Below are 21,783 nucleotides of genomic sequence, written 5' to 3' on the forward strand. Positions count from 1 at the left end.
TAAAGAAACTTGGTCAATGAATGACAAACCATAATTCAGAGCACAAAGAATCACTGAGGTGTCTGAGGCACATTGTTAGAAGGGATATTTTTCAAGGGAATCCACACAAAAAAAGCTGCATTAAGTATTTATGATGATTACTTTTCCTTCAGCAGGATGGAGCTTTATTCAATTAGTTTGTAAATGTCTAACGTTCTTGAATTGTTTACCCAGAACACCAGAATGAAAAAAAGAAAACACTTCATTGGCTAGACTGTCAAAGCAAGAACTTTTATAGGAACTTACTAAAATAAGAATTTAGTTGACAAAACTGCCAGCTTAATGCATGAGTTTTCAAAGTGCTAGAAAATCAGATTGACAACTACATATGTAATGATCGATGAAATATCCTAAAAATTTTAAATAAATTTTAGGATGCTTTGACTAACAGTTTTAAGATAAATCATCTTTCATGCTATCTTTCTAGGATATAATTTAAAGAATTTGGTTAAATACTTGCAATGATGTAACAACTCAATATATAACCTAAAATATGCTGATACCTGAAACACTTTCTTTTAAAGGCTGGGAAAAATCTAAGAAAAGGCGAGCCTGAGGATCAGTGACAAATGAAGGCAATGACAACCAACATTTACTAACCTACTCTAGCAAATGCTCAGTTTTAGGAAAGACAAGGGAATAGGATTTCTGGAGAAAGTCTGTGTGCAAATGACCAAATACCTTTTTACTATACTTTGCAACTACAAGGTTAAGAAAAAAGTGATTGGTTCAAAATAAGTCCAAACAGTTCTTGTGTATGAAGGATAACAACCTAAAGTGTGTTTTAGCAAATTATGGCCTGTGAGCCATATCTGCCTCCTCAGCTGTTTTCACATAGTGTGCAAGGTAAGGACTGTTTTAACACTTGTAATGGTGGAAAAATATTTCAAAGAAGAATATTTTATAATACGGGAATATTATATGAAATTCAAACTTCAATGTTCATCAATAAACTTTTACTGAAATACAGCCACTCATTCATTTACATACTGTCTATGGTTGCTTTTGGGCTACAGCAGCAGAGTTGAGATATTGTGACAGGGATCATGTGGTCCACAAAGCCTGAACTAGTTACTATCTGGACCATTATAGGAAAAGTTTGTCAACCCCTGACCTAAAGATGAGGATGAATATTTGGAGGCACGGGAATGGTGATCTAACCATTTAATATTCAATAATGCTTTAAAAAATAGCCACAGGGCAAAGGATCATGAAGTATAATAGAAGCAAGTGAATAAATAACAGCTGCATCTAAAGAAAAACCAGTTTGTGAAGCTCTTACAGCCATACCAGGAATGTATATGATTCCCCTGCCTCTGGAAGGTATTTTATTCTTTGTAGGAGCAACATTTTCTTGTTCAGTTGCAAAAGGAGTGCAACAACTATTTGCACCTCTATAACTAATTGCCGATTCTTACCCCCTGATAACCGCAATGAAATCACACCCGTGAAACATTTTAGTGGTTGCTATGGGACTAACTGTGACATCAACAGAGCATCATGTAAGAGCAACGACAGGACAGGGAGAAGTAACAACGGAGTACTGTATGCTGCCTGAAGAGGGTAAGAATTATAACTAGATAGAAAAGTTTTATGAAATCAATGCACTTAAAGTTATTTTAAAATAATTTCTACATTTTAATGTCATCATCTTAAACATTCAATGAAAATGATTTTAACAAAGTAGATATAAGGAGGGCTCAAAAAGATAAAAAGCAACATAGAGATTGTTTCTATTACTCTTCATTAAAAGCTTCATTACATAACACTAAGGATACTGAATTAGAGACTGTGAAACTGGCAGAGCACTCCTTAGGACGAAATCTGCTCTTGATTCTTCCTCACATCATGTCCTGGACCTGGTGTGTTGTATCCTACAGCAAAATCTGGCGCGGCTTAGTTCAAATAGACAAACCATATGTGAAAAGTTATGTTACTGGGATGCAGGTAAAAGACAACAGATTCAAAATCAATTTCCTTAAAATATAACTGGTGATTTCCACCAGCACTGCTAATAGGTATTTAAAAAGAAAAAAACCCTTTTTTCTTTAAAGCCAGTTTAGTCTTTCCATCTGCTAAATATAAGGAAAAAAAGTAAACAATACTTATTTTTGCCATTTGAGAAGAGGTATTTTAAAACAGAGACAAGAATTCAATGAAATTGAACATGCTATCAACAATCTTTAAAAAATTCCAAAGTGGACTTAAAAGAAAAATCAGACTCTGAGTTTCATAAATATGCTTGGAAAAGAGCATCTCAAGAAAAAGTTACAAACCCCCACTTGTCTTAGGAAATAGCACCACTGTTCTGAAGATGAGCTGAAGAGATTTACTGCTGCCCCTTACCTCCGATTCTGCCTCTAACACCTCTTCAGTGGTTCGGGTCCGATCTTTTGGTTTCTTCCACATCTTTGGTGCAGTTACAGCTGTCTGAGCTGAAATAGAAAAGCAGGCCGCCATTACTTTCCACCGCAAAATTTGGAAATATTACGTCTTAACAATACGTGTATTCAAATTTAGCAGAAAAAAAGAGGGCTTCCTCCACACTGAGGAGAGATAGATGGATAATAAAGTGAAGAAACGTGTGGTTGTGGCCCAAAGACTGCAATGGCAAATGTCTTAGGCACATCAGCTTATATGGCCTTCAACCGGTGGCTTAAGTTCCTCCTATTTCATGGTTAGGACATATTGAGGTACGTAATTCAATATGAGGTGAGTATCTATGTAAGAAACTGGCCTACCAGCCAATTCTAGACTTGGGCCTGCTTCTATTGTTAACCAACTATGTGATCTTAAGCAAGTCACACTTCTCAGGCACCAGCATATTCAACTATAAAGTGTAAGAGTGAAGATTAGGTGATATCTTAGTTTTCTTTAAGCCACAAAAAATATTAAATTCCAGATTCTGTTTTACAAAGCTTTCTAGACAACGAAAGGATATGTTGACTAAGATTTCATTACATAGGCAGCACTTCCACAACATCCAGTTCTCACCTCACATCAATACTGTTGGCCTATCCTTTCATACTGCTGGGGTGAAAATTAAGGGAGAAATAGATAATTTTTTTTTCTTTTTGGCTGCATGGCTTGCGGGATCTTAGTTCCTCAACCAGGGATTGAACTCTGGGCCCCAGCAGTGAGAGTTCTGAGTCCCAACCACTGGACTGCCAGGGAATTCCCAGAAATAGATAACTTTTATTGAATTATTCTATTGTATCAGAAGTTCTAGATGGAAAGTTAAGCTTACAAAGGATTTTTTTAAATTCACTGGGCTTACAAATTCCACAAAATCATTCAGCACTTGGATGTACAATTTAAAGATAATTTAAACATCAGATAGCAAATAGAATATATTAAAAGAATCCCACAGAAGGCAGCACATGAGTCAACAGTAAGCAGTTAGGTATTAAGGCACATGGGTAGGGAAGGGAAAGAGTCAAAGAAAGGTCACTTAATAAATACGGACACTATAAAAAGTTAATAAACAAAAAGCTGAAGGGAACCATCTAATCTGATTCCTTATAGAAATAAAAGATCTCATGGAGACTAAACGAACTAATCTCTCTGCCGCAGGTTCAAATCTTTTTTGCGAGAACAGTAGAATATAAACACACTGGTCTTGGGAACAAGGAAAAGGAGATATTGAACGATCTTCTTAAAATTACTGCACCATCATAAAAATACGCTGTAAATCTCCTTTGTTACGCACATCTCAAACCAATTTGTCTTTATCCTCCCCTTCACAGACCATAATGAACAAGAAAACATTATTAGACTGACTGCTATTCTTCCTTTGTGGCCGACCAAGGTAAACCATCTTCTCGAAGTATGGCACTCAGATCATGGTAACTACGGGGGGGCCTGAACTGGCTCCTGCCTCACACGCTTATGATGAATGTGTGTATTCATGTGTGGTGTGTGGTCTCTCTTCATTTTTTACAGATATTCTGATTTTATATCACCCGTCCATTTTATGTGCACCTCTCCTGTGATTAATTCTGCTTCCACAGAAGAGTCCTTTTTAAGAGTTACAGAGTTTGAGGAACCTGTACATTTAAATTAAAATTTAATTTCATATATGCATGAATTCAGCTCTAATTTCCATTCACGGAAAAGGGGAAGACCCCTTTCTGGAGGATTTGTTAACATCAAACACAAACTCAGAAGTAGTTTCCTCTGAACAAAAAAACCAAAGATATAGATAAACTTTTCCTTCTAAACTATATCAAATGTCCCCAACGACAAAACATTAAACAACACATTTCTTCCATGGGTAACAACACATTTAACGTGCTTTTTAAAAATTAGCTACTTACACAGCAGGAATTGTTACTCTGTTCAAGTGGCTAAAGTTTTGATTTAAAGCTTTAATTTACAAAAAGAGGTGAGAGAAAGCACACACCTCTTTAGGAGATACTCAGTTCTTTAACAAACTGGACACAGATACATACCTAGTGTCTAGTGAGACTGTGATGTACATCCCCTCTCCTACCCTTACTGAAGGAGAGGTGCAGTAACCTTCGGGTATGCTAGAGTGGGGAGAAGAAGAGGTAGGTGACAAGGGAGGGAGGAAGTGAGTGAGGGAGAGGCACAGAGACAGAAACAACGCCTGCCAGATTTAAAGGACAATTAATACCAAACTAACTAGAAGAAGGTAAGTAAATTTAAGATATTGTCTCAGATTTGTTCTTCCTTTCTAGTCCATTCCCAATGCCTATAACTTAATTAGGCCCTTGTTACTGCACTGATTTAACTATGAGATAGTCTCTACTCACTGACTCCAATTCTTACTTTAACATATCATATGTGAGAGTGAGTCAAAAATTATCCGCACTCCGGTTATATTACAACTTCAGTTGGCTGTACTGTCTTACCAACACTTTTCATTCAAGGCTACTATCTTCCCAGTCACTGCTGTGCAGGTGTGAATGTGTTACATCAGTTCATTTGTAAATGGGGGGTGAGCAAAAATGGATGCCCCACTTGGATCTGTATGAAAGAAGAGCAGCAGGCAGTGATTTGTTTTTTGTGGTCTGAGGGGGTACCTGGTGCTGTTATTTACTGAAGACTCTGCACAGTACAGAGAAAGCGTTTTGTCACGAAGTGTGTATGAATGGATAGGGAAGTTCAAGGAAGGTCGCACAAGTGTTACCTACCAAGAAGGAGTTGGACACCTGTCCACGTCCATGGCTGATGACAACATTGAGCATACACATGAAATGATTCTGGCGAATAGACAAGTAACAGTTTTCTGGAATTCTCAAGGGCCAGTATTGGAACATTATCAGGAGAAAGGTCCAACAATAAATAGTGCTCATTACAGTGAGATGCTCATTGAAGAGCTGAAGCTAAAACTTCGGATTAAACGCAGAGGACTGCTATCCAAGGGCATTGTGATCTTGCATGACAATGCCTGTCCACACACTTCTGCCCACACCATCGACACTCTTCAAAAATTTTGAGGTGTTAAAGCATCCTCCCTATAGTCCTGATCTCGCTCCACTGGACTTTCACCTGTTTGGTCCCTTGAAAGCAGCCCTATGAGGACAAAGATTCACTTCTGATAAAGAAGTGAAGATGGTGCATTCGTGGCTTGCAGCTCAGCCTAAAACATTTTTTAATGAGGGGATACAAAAGCTTGCTGACAGACAGACAAAGTGTATTGAAAAGCAAGGAGATTCTGTCAAAAAAATGATGTATTTGTCTTCTCTAAAAGTTAATTAAAATAAATTATTCAGCCAGAGTGTGGATAATTTTTGACTCAGCCGCATATAATACTGCCTGAATTATGGCCTCTCTAAATAACTGATTTGATCAGTTATTCTTCTACTTATAATATTCCTTAAGGCATCATCCATTGTGCCAAGAAAAGTTCCTTATACAGGGTAGGCATTCAAATTTGTGGACTGAACAAATGAAGCAGCTCTCTGTTTAAGAGGTATTACTGACATTCACAAGACAAAGACAAATTCCTTCCCCCCTTGTCTTGCATTAAAGCACCACTGGAGGGCTTTCTAGGTGGCGCAGTGGTTAAGAATCCGCCTGCCAATGCAGAGGTCACGGGTTCGATCCCAGCTCCAGGAAGATCCCACATGCCACGGAGCAACTAAGCCCGTGTGCCAAAAAAAAAAAAAAAAAACACCACTGGACAAGTGACAATCTCTGCATGAGATTCATAATTACCTGAATTTAGAGATGCCTAAAGGAGCCTCCCCAACTCTCCATAAGAATTCTACTCTTAGAGGCACACTGAATTTTTTTTACTACTTTGAAATATAGAATAAGCAAATTCAAATGAGAAACAATACTATGATTTCAAGATTTTTGCAAATTTTTACATTATTGGCAGGGAAATGTTTTCTCTCAGAGCTCTTTTTATGAAATCACTAACATAAATTCTGAAAAATATTGGGGACACAGATAATAAATCACTGGGTTTTAATAAACAAATGGAACTACATCAAATTAAAAAGCTTCTGCATAGCAAAGGAAACCATCATCCAAGTGAAAAAGCCAACTGACTAAATGGGAGAAGATATTTACAAATCATATATCCAACAAGGGATTATCCAAAAGATATAAAGAACTCATACAACTCAACAACAACAAAAAAACCAAACAAATCGATTTAAAAAATGGGCAGAGGATCTGAAGAGACATGTTCCCAAAGACAACATACAGATGTCCAAGAGGCAAATGAGAGATGTTCAACATCACTTATTATTAGGAAAATGCAAACCCAAACTACAATGAGATATCAGCCACAACTGTTAGAATGGCTACCATCGGAAAGATAAGACATAACAAATATTGGAGAGGATGTGGAGAAAAGGGAACCTTTGCACACTGTTATTGGGACAGTAAATTACCGCAGCCACTGTAGGAAATAATATAGAGATTCCTCAAAACACTGAGAATTGAACTGCCATACAACCAAGCTATTCTACTTCTGGGTATTTATATGAAGAATGTGGAAACACTTTAAAAAGATATATGCACCCCTGTGTTTGATGCAATGTTATTTACAACAGCCAAGATATGGAAACAACATAAGTGTCCACTGATGAATGAATGGATGAACAAGCCATAAAAAAAAAAATCTTACCATTTGTGACAACACAGATGGAACCCTGAAGGCATGATGCTAAGTGAAATAAGTCAGAGGGAAAAAGACGAATACTGTATGATTTCACTCTTACGTGGAATATAAAATAAACAAAATAAAATCAAAACAAACTCATAGATGCAGAGAACAGGTTAGTGGTCACCAAAGGGAACAGGAGGTAGGAAAAATGGATGAAGGGGGTCAACTGTATGGTGATGGATGGTAACTAGACTTGCGGTGGTGATCACTCTGTAGTGTACACAGATGTAGAACTATAATGCTGTGCACCTGATACTTAAATAATTAAAAAGAAAAAAAAGAAAAAAAAAGGATGCTTCCCTACTGGTAAGGGAAGGTCCCAAGTGCATTGTCACAGGGTTGTACATAAAGAGTAGAATGTTCTGATAATGGAACTTTCAGTGAGAGGTTCTACTCTTAACACACAGTTCTAATCTCTTCCCATTCTTGTCCTCCTCCCCCCAACATTTTACTTTTTCCCTCCTAAAAGCTGGCAATAAATTATTCTGACTATATCATATTCAATAATTTTGTCTACAGTTTCTTGAGGTTAGGGATCTTATTCTGTCCTTTTTTTCTTCCACAGATCCTTATGAGAATCTAAGAACATCTGATGATTATTTAAAGGAACTGGGGCATAGCAAAGAAGAAACCCAGGTGAGAGAAGGAATAAGTTTTTACAATGGTGAGGTAAATAAACTGGAAAAGAAACATTATGCTGATAAAATATGTAAGAAAGATAGGATCATTGAGAGATGTCAAACAAAATAAACACTAGAGTGTAAGTCTGTTTTTCCAGCATCTTCTCAGGTGTCACTATTTGATATGCATGGATGGATTGGTAAGTATGCTCCCCAGTGTGTGTTAAAAATAGGCTTTCTGAGAAAAAAATACTGTATGCTAACTCATATATACGGAATCTTATAAAAAAAAATGGTACTGATGAACCCAGTGACAGGGCAAGAATAAGGATGCGGATGCAGAGAATGGACTGGAGGACACGGGGTTGGGGGGCAGGGGGCGAAGGGGAAGCTGGGACAAAGTAAGAGAGTAGAACAGACAGATACACTACCAACTGTAAAACAGACAGCCAGTGGGATGTTGCTGTATAACAAAGGGAGTCAACTCGATGATGGGTGATGCCTTAGAGGGCCAGGACAGGGAGGGTGGGAGGGAGCCACGGGAGGGAAGGGATATGGGGATATATGTATAAATACAACTGATTCACTTTGGTGTACCTCAAAAGCTGGTACAAAAGTATAAAGCAATTATATTCCAATAAAGAGCTTAAAAAAGAAAAAAGAAAAAAAAGTAAAAGAAAAAGGAAAAAAAATAGGCTTTCTGCTCTAGGACTGCTTCAAAGAAGCTTGAATAGCATAAGCCTAGTCTCCCCAGGGCCTAGCACCGAAACCAAAAAAGTAAGTATAACAAAATAATTAGTCTAGACTTAAACTCCACCAAAAACATACATCTATAACACAATTTAAAAGTTTTTACTTTCAGTTTTAACATTAAACATCATCAAAGGAAGAGTTAAATCATAGGTTTATTAATTTTCTTAATGTTCTCAACTACCTTTTGGTTTTACGGTTCTTTTTTTCCCCCCATCGTTTCCCTGTTTTCTATTTTCTGTTTCCCCTATTATCTTTATTATTTCCTTTGGGTTTAATTTTGCTTCTTTTTTTAATTTAAAATTTCAGCTTTACTGAGGCATAACTGATATATAAAACTATAAGAATTCTGAAGTGTACATTGTGGTGATTTAATATATGCATACACATACACTGTGAAAGGACTCCCCCCATCTAGTTAATTAACACATCCACCCATCCACCATCTTACATGTTTATCTTTTTTTCTTTTTTTTGTGAGAACTTTTAAGTTTTATTCTCTTAGCAAATTTCAGTTATACAATAAATACAGTGTTATAAACTATAGTCATCATGTTTTACATTAGATCTCAGATCTTACCCATCTTATATATAATTTGTTCATTCAATAGTTTCTTCAGGTAGAAACTGAGGTCAATAACTTGAGACCATTTTCTTTTCTAATATAGGCATTTAATGGTGTCATCTGCCACCAAGCACTATTCTAGCAGTGTTGTAGGTAGAATAATGTACCACCAAAGATATCCATGTCCCAATCCCTGGACCTTGTGAGTATGCTACCTGATGTGACAAAAGTGACTTTGCAGATGTGATTAAGTTAAGGGATCTTGACAGGGAGACTATTATCCTCGATTAACCCAATGGATCCAACATGATCAAAAGCGTCCTTACAAGTGGGAGGGAGGCAGGAGAACTGAAGATATAAGAAGATGCTATGATGCTGGTTTTCAAGATAGAGGAAGGGGCCCCAAGCCAAGGAATACACTTATCTCTAAAACATGGAAAAAACAAGAGAACAAATTCTCTCATAGAACTTCTAGAAGAAACACAGAACTGTTGATACCGTGATTTTAGTCCAGTGAAACCAATTTTGGATTTCTGACCTCCCAAATTGTGGTGATTTGTTATAGCAGCAACAGGAAAAGGACACAACCTCAAATTTTGATTTGGGTTTTCATCTGGTTCAAAATACTTTATATTGATAATTTCCCTTTCGACTTCTTCTTTGACCCTTGGGTTTGTTTTTTTTTTAACAGGTGTGTTATTAACAAGTGTGTTATTTCATTTCCAAACATTTGAGGGATTTTTCCAGAGATATTTTTCTTACTGATTTCTAATGTAATTGATTGTTGTCAAAGAATATACCTGCTTTGACTTGACTTGAATTCTTTGAAATTTATTAAGACTTGTTTTATGACCCACAATATGGTCCAGCTGGGCAAATCTGACATTTGCACCTCTGTATCTGCTGTTGGAGTGTTTAATAAGGTCAAGTTGGTTGTGTTGTGCGAATCTTCTACAGCCTCTCTAATTTTCTGTCTACTGGTTCTATCAATTATGTTTTTCTAATTATGTCAATTACATGTCACTACTTTTTGATTATGTGAAATGCAGTTATAAGTATGCTTAAAAGTTATTTAGTGATTTTCTATGCTAATTTTAATAACTACATCAGTCATAAATCAGTTTTGATTATTTTCCTCCTTATTGTGGGTCATATATTTTCATGGCTTCACTGGTTAATCCTAGCAAACATTTGAGGAAGAAACAATACCAATTCTACAAGCTTTTCCAGAATACTGGAGAAGAGGGACTACTTATCAATTCATTCTATGAGGGCAGCATTACCATATACCCAAGTATGAAAACTACGAGAAAAAGATATGCCAGTATCACTCATGAACTTAGATGCAAAACAACAACTAAAATTTTAGTAAACCAAATTCAACAATACGTGAAAAGAGAAATACCTCATGAACAAGTTTTATCCCAGGAAAGCAAAGTTGGTTTAACATTCAAATAACAAATAATTAATAAACAAAAAAAGAAAACCATTACTGTCAAGAAATGCAGGAAAAAAAAAAAAAAAAGAAAGAAATGCAGGAAAAGAACTGATAAAATCCAGCAAGTATTTCTGACTGAAATAACAAATTTCTCAGCAAATTAGGAATAAAAAAGAACTTCTTCAACCAGAGAATTCAAAAACCTACAGCTAATATCATACTTAATGGTGAAAGACAAAGTTTTCTGAAATCAAGAAAAAGACCAGAATGTTTACTTTCACCACTTCCACTCAACATTGTACTGGAGGTTCTAGCTAGTGTAGTAAGTCAAGAAAAAGAAATAAAAGGTGCATCCAGTTAAAAATGAAGTAAAACTGCTTTCTTCGGAAATGACGTATTTACAAAGAAAATCCAAAGGAATCTAAAATGCTACAAAAATGCTAATAAAACTAGTAAGCGAATTTTAGCAAGGTTGCAGGATATGAGATAAGAAAAAGTTTATTGTATTCCCATACATTAGTTACAAAAAATAAAAAACTGAAGTCAAAAATACCATTTACAATAGCCATCAAAAGATATGAATCTGACAAAATTATAAAAGCCCTATATATTAAAAGCTTCAAAACATTCCTGAGAGAATTAGAGAAGACAGATTTAAGTGTCAAAATATATCCTGTTAATGGGTCAGAAGACTCAATATCTAAGACATCAATTTCATCTATAGATTCAACACAAACCCAAATTCCAACAAGTTTTGTAGGAAAAAAATGCAGGAAAAACTGACGCTAAAATTAAGCTAGAGGGACCTCCCTGGTGGTCCAGTGGGTAAGACTCCACACTCCCAACGCAGTGGGCCTGGGTTTGATCCCTGGCTGGGGAACTGGATCCCGCATGCCGCAACTAAGAAGTCTGCATGCCGCAACTAAGAAGTCCACACGCCACAGTGAAGATGCCATGTGCCACAACAAAGACACCATATGCCACAACTGAGACCCAGTGCAGCCAAAACAAACAAAAACTTAAAAATCAGCACAGAAAAGCAAAGGGCCTAGAATGGCCAAAACAATTTTGAGAAGGAAGAAATGAAGTTGAAGGACTCAACGCTATCTGATTTCCAGAGTTATCACAGGCCTCAGTGATCATGACAGGGTGGTGTTGGCATCAAAAAATGGTACAGGTGAACCGGTTTACAAGGCGGAAACAAAGACACAGATGTAGAGAACAAATATATGGACACCAAGGGGGGGAAAAGGGGGATGACTTGGGAGACTGGGGTTGACGTATATATGCTAATATGTATAAAATAACTAATAAAAAATTTAAAAAGACAGACAAATAGACCAATGTAAAAAATAGAGAATTCAGAAACAGACCCACATATAAACATGCACAACGTATTTTTGGAAAAGTTGTAAAGGAAATTCACCAGAAAAAGGGTAGCCTGAAATTCTCATACAGTGCTGGTAGGGATAAAAGATGACAAATATCTGGAAAATGTTTTGCAGTTTCTTTAAAAACTTAAACATTCACTTACAAATGACTCAGTCATTCTACTCATAGTTATTCACTCAAGAGAAATGACAGCATATGTCCATACAGTCTTACACACAGACGTTCAGAGCAATTTTATTTGTAATAGCCCCAAACAGGAAACAACCCAAATGTCCACCAACAGGTGAACAAATTGTGGTACACCCATAGTGTGTCAGCAATTGTTAAAAATGAGCCGCTAGCATGTGCAACAATATGGACATCCTAATGAGTGAAAGAAACCAAACAAAACAGTTTATGCTTTCTTATTTCATTTATGTAACATTCTAAAAAAATGCAAACTAATCTACAGTGACAGAAAGTAGATCGGTGCTTGCCTGGGGTCTGGGGTGAGGGTAGTGCAGGACAGGAGGGTTTATAAACAGACAGAAGGAAACTTTTTGAGGTGATAAACATGTTCCTTATCTTGATGGTTATAATGGTCTCATGAGTATATATAGATGTCAAAACTAATCAAATATGTTAAATATGTATATGAATTTTATGTCAATTACACTTCAATAAAGGTGTTGAAGTGATCTGCGTGGTTTCTAAAGTAAATAAAACATAAGCATATCCATATATTTGTTATGAACCTGTAAAAAATGACAGTTTTTAAAGATTTAAAAATTGCATATATAGTATTCTTCCACTTATAGAAAGAAATAGAAATCTATACATTCAAGTAATAGCATTCCAACGGCTTTTTCTCTTCCTCCTAACTTTTGCTGCTTTTTGTCCTTTAATTTTCTTCTTTTCAAAAATGCCAAAAATATCATTTGAAACAAACAAATATAAAGGTAATATCCCTCTCCAGCAACTAGCCAATTCTAGTTGCCTGAACTGAACATAGTAAACAATCTTTGGTATACGGTCTACCATACCTTTATGGCTCACACAAATAATCACGCTCAAATATATAGGTTTATTTTAAACAAAAAAAACAGGCTTATACTATACAAGTTACTTTGCAAAATGCTTTATTTTCCCTTAGTTTATTAAGAAAATCTCTCCAAGCTATCACACAGATCTGCCTCCTTCATGCATCAGCTGTACAATATTCCACAGCATGTATGTCCATTCCTCTTGAAAAGCCTCACATCTTCTGCTGCTTTTCTTGCCACAAAGACCACTTTTAAACCCTTACCTAATGATACTTTTACTTTCTCCCCATCCTGCCAAAAGTACACGCACATATATGCATTTATTTTAATAGATTTGCCAGATTTCATTCAAAAAAGGTAAAAATAATTCCCATTCCTATCACAAATACATGAGTGTTGGATTTGTTCCGTCCTCAAGGATATTGATATTATATCTGCCAAACTAATACCTAAAAATGGTATTTCAACAGTCACTAGTAAGGGTGAGCATCTTTTCCTATTTTCATTGACTATTTGTTCTTTATTTTCTGTAAAGTTCTTATTTTACCCTTTACTCTGTATTCCATTAGATTGTTGGTTTTAACCTGCATAGGCTCTATAAACAGATTAACATTTTATATACCGCTGTTTTATAATTTTCTTTTGCTAAGACAAAAATTCAAAATTTTATTTATCACAATTTTATAATGAATTTTCTCTAATGAATACGTGTTGTTTATAAATAACACCAACAAAAAAAGCCATGAAAAAAAAAAAAACCAGATGTTTTAATTTGAAATTAAGGCAAGGAAGTCTTTTTTGATAATGTCTCAAATACTTATTATCAATGTGCCACTTTATTTTATTAATTATTTATCGGCTGCATTGGGTCTTCGTTGCTGCACATGGGCTTTCTCTTGGGGTGAGCGGGGGCTACTCTCTGTTGTGGTGCTAGGGCTTCTCAGTGCGGTGGCTTCTCTTGTTGCAGAGCATGGGCTCTAGGTGCACAGGCTTCAGCAGTTGTGGCACGTGGGCTCAACTGTTGTGGCACGTGGGATCTTCCTGGCCCAGGGATCAAACCTGCGTCCCCTGCATTGGCAGGTGGAATCTTAACCACTGCGCCACCAGGGAAGCCCCTCAATGTGCCACTTTAAAACCCAAAGATTTTTAAGTGGATTCATTTGCATGGATTAGCCTCACAATCTTTAAGACAAAGTCTTTCTCTAGTTTCTGAGGCATATTAAAACTAGAAACTTAGCTTCTACCTTCTGGTCAAAAGCAGGACCATTTCCTGCCTCAAAAGTGCTAAAAATCTGACTACTAGCCCACTTAATATACCTTTGCTATTCTATACCATCAAAGACTTAGAAACAAATTGAGAATGCATTATTAGAATTCGAGCCCTCTGAAGATAAGAACTGTATCTGGTCTCCTTTGTATATCCTGAATCTAATACAGTATATGCTCACTAAAAATCTATTAATGAACAAATGCCCTGCAATCAAAATTAAACCGAAGGTTAATGTTTCTCTACAACAATAAACACTGTTTCAGTCTTTTTGTATTAGGTAGGTACTACTATATTATTTCCATTTCAGAGATCAAGAAACTGAAATAGGAGAAGGCTACCTAAATGGCCCCAATCCCAGAGAGAGTAAAGGTTGAAGCTAGAATTAAAACATAGATATAACTTCAAAGCCTGTCTTCCCAACACAATACTCTGCCTCTCAACGCTACCTTGTTCCTGTACTTTCTCATCTTAATTCCAACTTCATTTTTATTTTGGTTGTCTTTTCTTTTTGTAGCAGAAGAGGATGTGGAGGTAAACAAGGGAGGGTATTGTGAAGAATGCTGTTTGCCTGTTACCCCTAAACATAGTATGTCAAGTCATCAGGAAAATAAAATGACAAAGTGACTTTAAGTGGGTTTGTTCCAAGCTCAGCAGAGGACAGTTCATTGTGCAATTCTGTCAGCAGTGAGAAAAAAGATGACTCCAATGAGGCCATTACCCCATTTTCTAGGCCTCTGTATTACATTTTACTGCTCTTTCTACACTGCCTCAGGCAATTTTACACTTTAATAAATGCTTCTGCACCACTTCTACCATGATCAAAATAGACTGCAATTAAATTTAAGGTAACTCTAGAACGGATAAAGAACTGTCAATCACTAGAGCACAGATATATAATTTGAGAATAGACTACAACACAAGTAGTTATCTTTCTGTCTGTTAAATGTTTTTAATCTCTAAATACAACACTATAGCTCATTCCCTTGAATACATAAACCCTGATTTTAAAAACCCATCCCATCTTCCCATCTGATCATCAGTGAGTCCACACTGCCAGTGCTTTTTGCAAAGTATAGAGGGGTCTACCGAAACCTTAATTTGGGGGAAGCCACTAAGAATAATAAAAGTTGCCTTGACAGATGTGATCACTTATCCCTCATTTTCACCTCATCCAACCCTATATTAACACATCTTTCTCTCTTTAAGACCATCAAGTTCCCAGTGGAAAGTCATCTCTGACTCCCAGAGGTCAGGAGAGGACCTGTCAGATAGTAAGTACAAATTGACACTGTCTGAGCAAATGAAATAAAACTATTAATCAATTTAATTCTGAATTCCTACTCCAAATAGTTAAGTATGAATATATCAAAATCTCTCAACACACTATAAAGACTATTTCTTGGCTTTCTATGACAGTTCCCAATTTGAACATTCTTCCTTGTGTTCCAAAATATGGATCAGAATATACTGTCAAAAAGTATTTTAAGTTACAACTCATCTAAAAATAAATTCAAATTTTAGAGATGATCTAGAGTCTATTATGGAAATCTAAAAATGTCAGCATCTATTTATTCAAGTAGAGTTGCTCAAATATTTGTTGAGTTGAATAGCATTAACTCTTACATGCCAATAAGTAGAATTTTTAAGTACTCTCCCTCCAGAAAAACTGACCTGATACAAATGGAATTTACACAAAAAATAAATTCCTGAGGGATACTTCCATTTTTCTGATTGGTATTATTTAACAATGATTAGTATAGACCACATTTGTAACATGTATAAGAAAGCCATGCTTTTAGGGAGTTATAACATGATTTAATAATGTGACTGTACAATTTATGAAATATTTTTATAAGTGCAGTATCACATTTCAAAGGGAGTATCTCCCTATATGATCAAATATACAGATTTAAATGTTTCAAACATCACTCATTGTTGAGATTCTGTGTTTAAATAACTAATAATAGCTAATTTAAATTATGACAGCTCTGGGACTCATAAGTAATTGGTGAATAAATGACAACTACTAACGAGGGTGCTATGTTCTAAAAAAATAGTTTTGGGATGTTATCAAGTATTTCATTGAATACTACATGCCAGCATGTAAATAACGACCTCTTTCTCATTTTTTAAATGGTGCACTAGGTACTAAGGTACAGCCTAGATTACATGCGTGAATTCGGGAATCAGTAGAAACTTGCAGAAAGAGTTATTAACTAATGGGATGGGGATGACATCATCTGTGCTTCTGCAGTCCCTTATTAGCTATTTAAGGTGAGTACATTTAACTCTAACCCGTCATCATCTACCTGTTTACGCATCTGTTAATTCATATGAATACATAGATATTATGTTCATCTCCAATATAAAATGAGTATCTATATCACAAGAACTACTTTAAATGATTTTAAATTATGAGAGGAAATACAGTATAGAGAACAAACCAGTGGTTACCAATGAGGAGAGGGAAGGGGGTAGGGGCGAAATAGGGGTAAGGGATTAAGAGGCACAAACTACTATGTATAGAATAGATAAGCTACGAGAATATATTGTAAAGCACAGGGAATATAGCCAATATTTTATAGTAACTTTAAACGGAGTATAGTCTATAAAAATATTGATTTACTATGTTGTACACCTGAAACTAATATAATATTGTAAATCAACTCTACTTCAATGAAAAATATAAATAAATAAAATTTTAAAATGAGAGACAATATAGAGAAGTGGTTATGGGCTCTAGATGTGGAGCTAAGTTTGAATGCTGGCTCTACCATTTATTTTACTAACTATACAAACTTCAGCAAGTATTATTTCCTCTGTATCTTGGTCTCCCCTTCTGTAAAACAAGATAACAGGATTGTTATGAGGATTAAAGAAGTTAATACAACAGTGTCTGGCAAATAGTAAGCACTTAACCAACAACAGCTATTATTAAAAACAAATTTTTCTGACTAGGCTGGCTGGCTGGCTTTATTTATTTATGTATTTATTTATTGTTTTTGATGTGTCTTTTTTTAAAGTATATTTTATTTATAATGCGTTAATTTCTTTTGTACAGCAAAGTGATTCAGTTATACACACATATACATTCTTTTCCATATGGTTATCATAGGACACTGAATATAGTTCTCTGTGCCATAAAGTAGGACCTGTTGTTTATCCATTCCACATAGAATAGCTTACATCTGCTAACCCCAACCTCCCACTCCACCCCTCCCTCAACCCGCCCACCCCCTCGGCAATCACAAGTCTGTTCTCCATGTCTATAAGTCTCTTTCTGTTTCATAGATAGATTGATTTGCGTCGTATTTTAGATTCCAATAGAAGTGATATCATACGGTATTTCTTTCTCTTTCTGACTTACTTCACTTAGTATGATAATCTCTAGCTACATCCATGTTACTGCAAATGGCATTATTTTGTTCCTTTCTATAGCTGAGTATTAGTCCATGGTGTATATAGGTACCACATCTTCTCTATCCATTCATCCATCAATGGACACTTAGTGTATTTCCACTTCTTGGCTATTGTGAATAGTGCTGCTATGAACATAGGGGTGCATATATTTTTTTGGATTAGAGTTTTGTCTGGATATATGCCCAGGAGTGGGACTGCTGGATCATATGGTAATTCTATTTTTAGCTGCCAGAGTAATCTCCATACTGTTTTCTGTAGTGGCTCTACGTATGGCTTATTTTATTTCATTTTTTAATGTTTATTTTATTTTTGGCTGCGTCGGGTCTTAGTTGCAACATGAGGGTTCTTTTGTTGTGGTGTGTGGGCTCTTTGCTGTGGGGCACAGCCTTCTCTCTAGTTGTGGTGTGTGGGCTCCAGAGTGCATGGGCTCTGTAGTTGTGGCACAGGAGCTCTCCAGTTGTGGCTTGGGTGCTCAGTAGTTGCAGTGCACACGCTTAGTTGCCCCGTGGCATGTGGGATCTTAGTTCCCCGACCAGGGATCGAACCTGCGTCCCTTGCATTGGGAGGAGGATTCTTAACCACTAGGCCACCAGGGAAGTCCCTGTACAGCTTACTTTAAATACACTTGATTTGTTAGTCTGATATTCTAACCCACGCGCACACACCCAAACTCTCTCTCACACACACACACCAAGAATAAACTGACACCAACAAAAACCTATTCATTTGTTTAAATGAGTAAACAAACATTTACAAAAAGGTCTGTGAGGGTAATAAAACAAATCAGAGCCAGAGCTTTACTAATCTAGAAGGTATAAGAGAGCTGCAGATAAAATGCATACCTATCAATATTCATAAAGCCCTACAAGAATTCGAAACTGATATGAACATATTTAGGTGTTAAGAGTCAAGGAATTATCAGAATGGAAAATTCTGTGAAGATAGTCATATTGAAAAAATTAAATTTTGAGCAGGTTCTTTAATATGGTCTCGGTTGAGAAGACAGCATCAGGGCAGCAGTGTGGGAATCAGCACCTAGCAAATGGGTGTGGAGGACTGGCTGACGAAGTAAACCAGCACAGCTAAGCAGACATAATTGCTACCAGAAGGTGCCTGAGAGCCCGGATCTCCCGACTCCTGAAACAGCTCCTCTGTCTCTATAACTCTTAGACAGGCATATCCAGAAACAATACTTTTTCTGGAAGACTTTTCTTGGGAATGTGTACTGAACATATTTTTACAAAGGTCTCAAAGCATAGAGAACTGCAGAAGCTGAGGTATTAATAACAGAGTCTATGAAATGGACTTGAAAGGGAAGGGGGCTGAACAGATGGATGGATAAATAAATGGGATGGATAGCTGGAAGGATGAGAGGCCTGGAAGGGTCCTGGGCAGATGTTGTAAAAGGCCTTGGAGAGGGCAACGCAACTGAGGCAAGGATATACAAGAACTAAGTTATATATAAAGCAAATGCAGAATCATTAACTTATAAAACACAGATCCCTTATATTTCAATCACAAATAACGGCCCTGCCGTCCAAGCCCAGCTGGGTGTTCCATATTTGTGACATCAAACAATGCACCGAGAATGGTTACCACCGTGGTACAATCACTACCTAGCTGAGAATGCCCTCTCAAACTGAGGTAAGATGTAACTACTAGGAAAATAATAAGATAGAATAAAATAATACATAGTTCAGGCACAAAATACATCAAAAGACAATGTGGTTTCAGGTTGTACTCCAACATTCCTTTACATCTGGTATTATCAATTATGGTGTTTTTGCTGGAACCTACTTCCTAAATGTCTAAGCTATAACTTCCCTAACCTGATTAATTTCTCTCTTCAGGGTTTTAAGCATTAAGTTCTTAGGCTGATGCCTGTGACAGATCCTTATATAGACACTGGTAGCACAACCACTCATAGTCTTATTCATTTTTTTAAATAAAAGCTTTATTGAGATGTAATTCACATACTACAAAATGCACCTTTTTAAAGTACTCAATTCAGTGGTTATACCTATAATGGAAAAACTCCAGGCTTTCCATCTTTCTATGAAGGGAAAAACCAGTTCTTCCCTAGTATGCATTTCCTTTTCTACTCATCCAGAACAATTCATTTCTGACACTTCTGGTCACCAGATATGTAAGGGTTTTCCCCCACAAGCAATTCTCTGTGACACCAGCCGGGTTACCACAATTTAATTCAATATAACACTATCTACCTGGAGATAGATACTACAAGTTAGGGCTCACTTCCAAAAGACTGTCCCCTCCCCCACTTCAGATGCCAGCTGCAAGTCCAGGTTACCACCTGTGCTTCTGACCAACCTGCTATAGACTGGAAGTTCCAACAATCCCCTCCTCAGGTTTGCTAGCTCACAAAACTCAGGGGAATGTCTAATTATGTTCACCAGTTTATTAAAGGATATGATAAAGGATACAGATAAACAGCAGGTGAACAGATACACAGGGACAGGGGAGGTCTGGGAGAGTCCCAAGTGCAGGAGCTCCCCGTTGTTGTGGAGTGGGGGTGCATCACCCTCCTGGTGTGGATGTGTCACCAGCCTGGAAGCTCTATGTCCCTACTATGGAGGCTTCATCGAGTTGGCATGATCCAACATTAATTCCATTTGCAGCCCCTCTCCTCCCTCTGGAGGATGAAAGGAGGGGCTAAAATTCCAAGACTCTAATCATGACTTATCCTTTCTGGTTACCAGCCCCCATCCAGGAGTCATGTAAGAACCCACCTAGAGTCACCTCAATAGAACAAAAGATGCTCGTAGTGCTTTCATAACTTAGGAATTTACAAGGCTTTTAGGAGCCCAACGCCAGGGACAGAGGTCAAAAACCAATATTAGAACAAGAGCTGCTCCTGCTGTTCTTATCATTCAGTAAATTACAAGAGTAGTAGGAGCTCTGTGCCAAGAACAAGAGTAGAGACCAATACATATTTTCTACTACAGGCACACCTCAGAGATATTGCAGGTTCAGTTCCAGACCATTCCAACAAAGTGAATACGGCAAAAAAGACAGTCACACAAATTTTTTGGTTTCCCAGTACGTATAAAAGTTATGTTTACACTATACTGCCTAATAGGTGTGCAACAGCATTCTCTCTAAAAAAATGATATAACTTAATTCAAAGTACTTCATTGCCAAAAAATGCTAACCATCACCTGAGCCTTCAGCAAGTCATAATCTTTTTGCTAGTGGAGGATCTCGCCTCGATGCTGATGGCTGCTGACTGATCAGCGTGGTGGCTGCTGAAGGCTGAGGTGGCTGCGGCAATTTCTCAAAGTAAGACAGCACTGAAGTTTGCCTCATCAATTGACGCTTCTTTTCATGAACAGCTTCTCTGTAGCATGCAAGGCTATTTGACAGCAGTTTACCCACAGGAGAACGTCTTTCAAAATTGGAGTCAGTCCTCTCAAAACCTGCCACTGCTTATCAGCTAAATTTTGGTGATATTGTAAATCCTCTGTTGTCGTTTCAACAGTCTTCACAGGTCTTCACCAGGATCAGCGTCCACCTCAAGAAACCCTTCCTCTGCTCATCCGTAAGAAGTAACTGCTCATCTGCCAGAGTTCTATCATGAGACTCCAGCAATTCAGTCACATCTTCAGGCTCCACTTCTAATTCTAGTTCTCTTACTGTTTCTACCACATCAGCAGTGACTCCTCCATGGAAGTCCTGAACCCCGCAAAGTCATCCACCAGGGTTGGAGTCAACTTCTTCCAAACTCCGGTTACTGTCGATATGTTGACTTCTTCCCATGAATCACGAATGCTCTTCATGGCATCCAGAATGACGAATCCTTTCCAGAAGGTTTTCAATTTCCTTTGCCCAGATCCATCAGAGGAATCACTATCTACGGCAACTAAATAGTCTTATGAAATGTATTCATTAAAGAGTAAGACTTGAAGGTCGAAATTACTCCTTGACTCACGGGCTGCAGAATGGATGCTGTGTTAGGAGGCATGACAACATCGTTAATCTCATATATCTCCACCAGAGCTCTTGGGTGACCAGGTGCATTGTCAACGAGCAGTAATATTTTGAAAGGCATCTTTTCTTCTGAGCAGTAGGTCTCAACAGTGTGCTTAAGATATTCAGTAAACCA

General features: G+C 37.1%; 1 protein-coding gene across 13 annotated transcripts in view; it reads right to left on the reverse strand.

The window, feature by feature from the left end:
• Positions 1-21,783, reverse strand: part of EIF4G3 (eukaryotic translation initiation factor 4 gamma 3) — a 342,848-nt gene that overhangs the window by 77,400 nt on the left and 243,665 nt on the right. For 12 of the 13 annotated variants that reach the window (XM_057698680.1, XM_057698671.1, XM_057698760.1 and 9 more), the window contains one exon: positions 2,386-2,474. In XM_057698680.1, coding sequence (XP_057554663.1) covers positions 2,386-2,474 — 89 coding nt within the window. Of the gene's footprint in view, positions 1-2,385; positions 2,475-17,065; positions 17,080-21,783 lie in introns of those variants that run through there. The other variant, XR_009047966.1, reaches the window with a different exon arrangement.

Source organism: Hippopotamus amphibius, chromosome 1 (genome assembly GCF_030028045.1).
Source record: "Hippopotamus amphibius kiboko isolate mHipAmp2 chromosome 1, mHipAmp2.hap2, whole genome shotgun sequence".
In the NCBI taxonomy this organism is placed as follows: Eukaryota; Metazoa; Chordata; class Mammalia; order Artiodactyla; family Hippopotamidae; genus Hippopotamus; species Hippopotamus amphibius.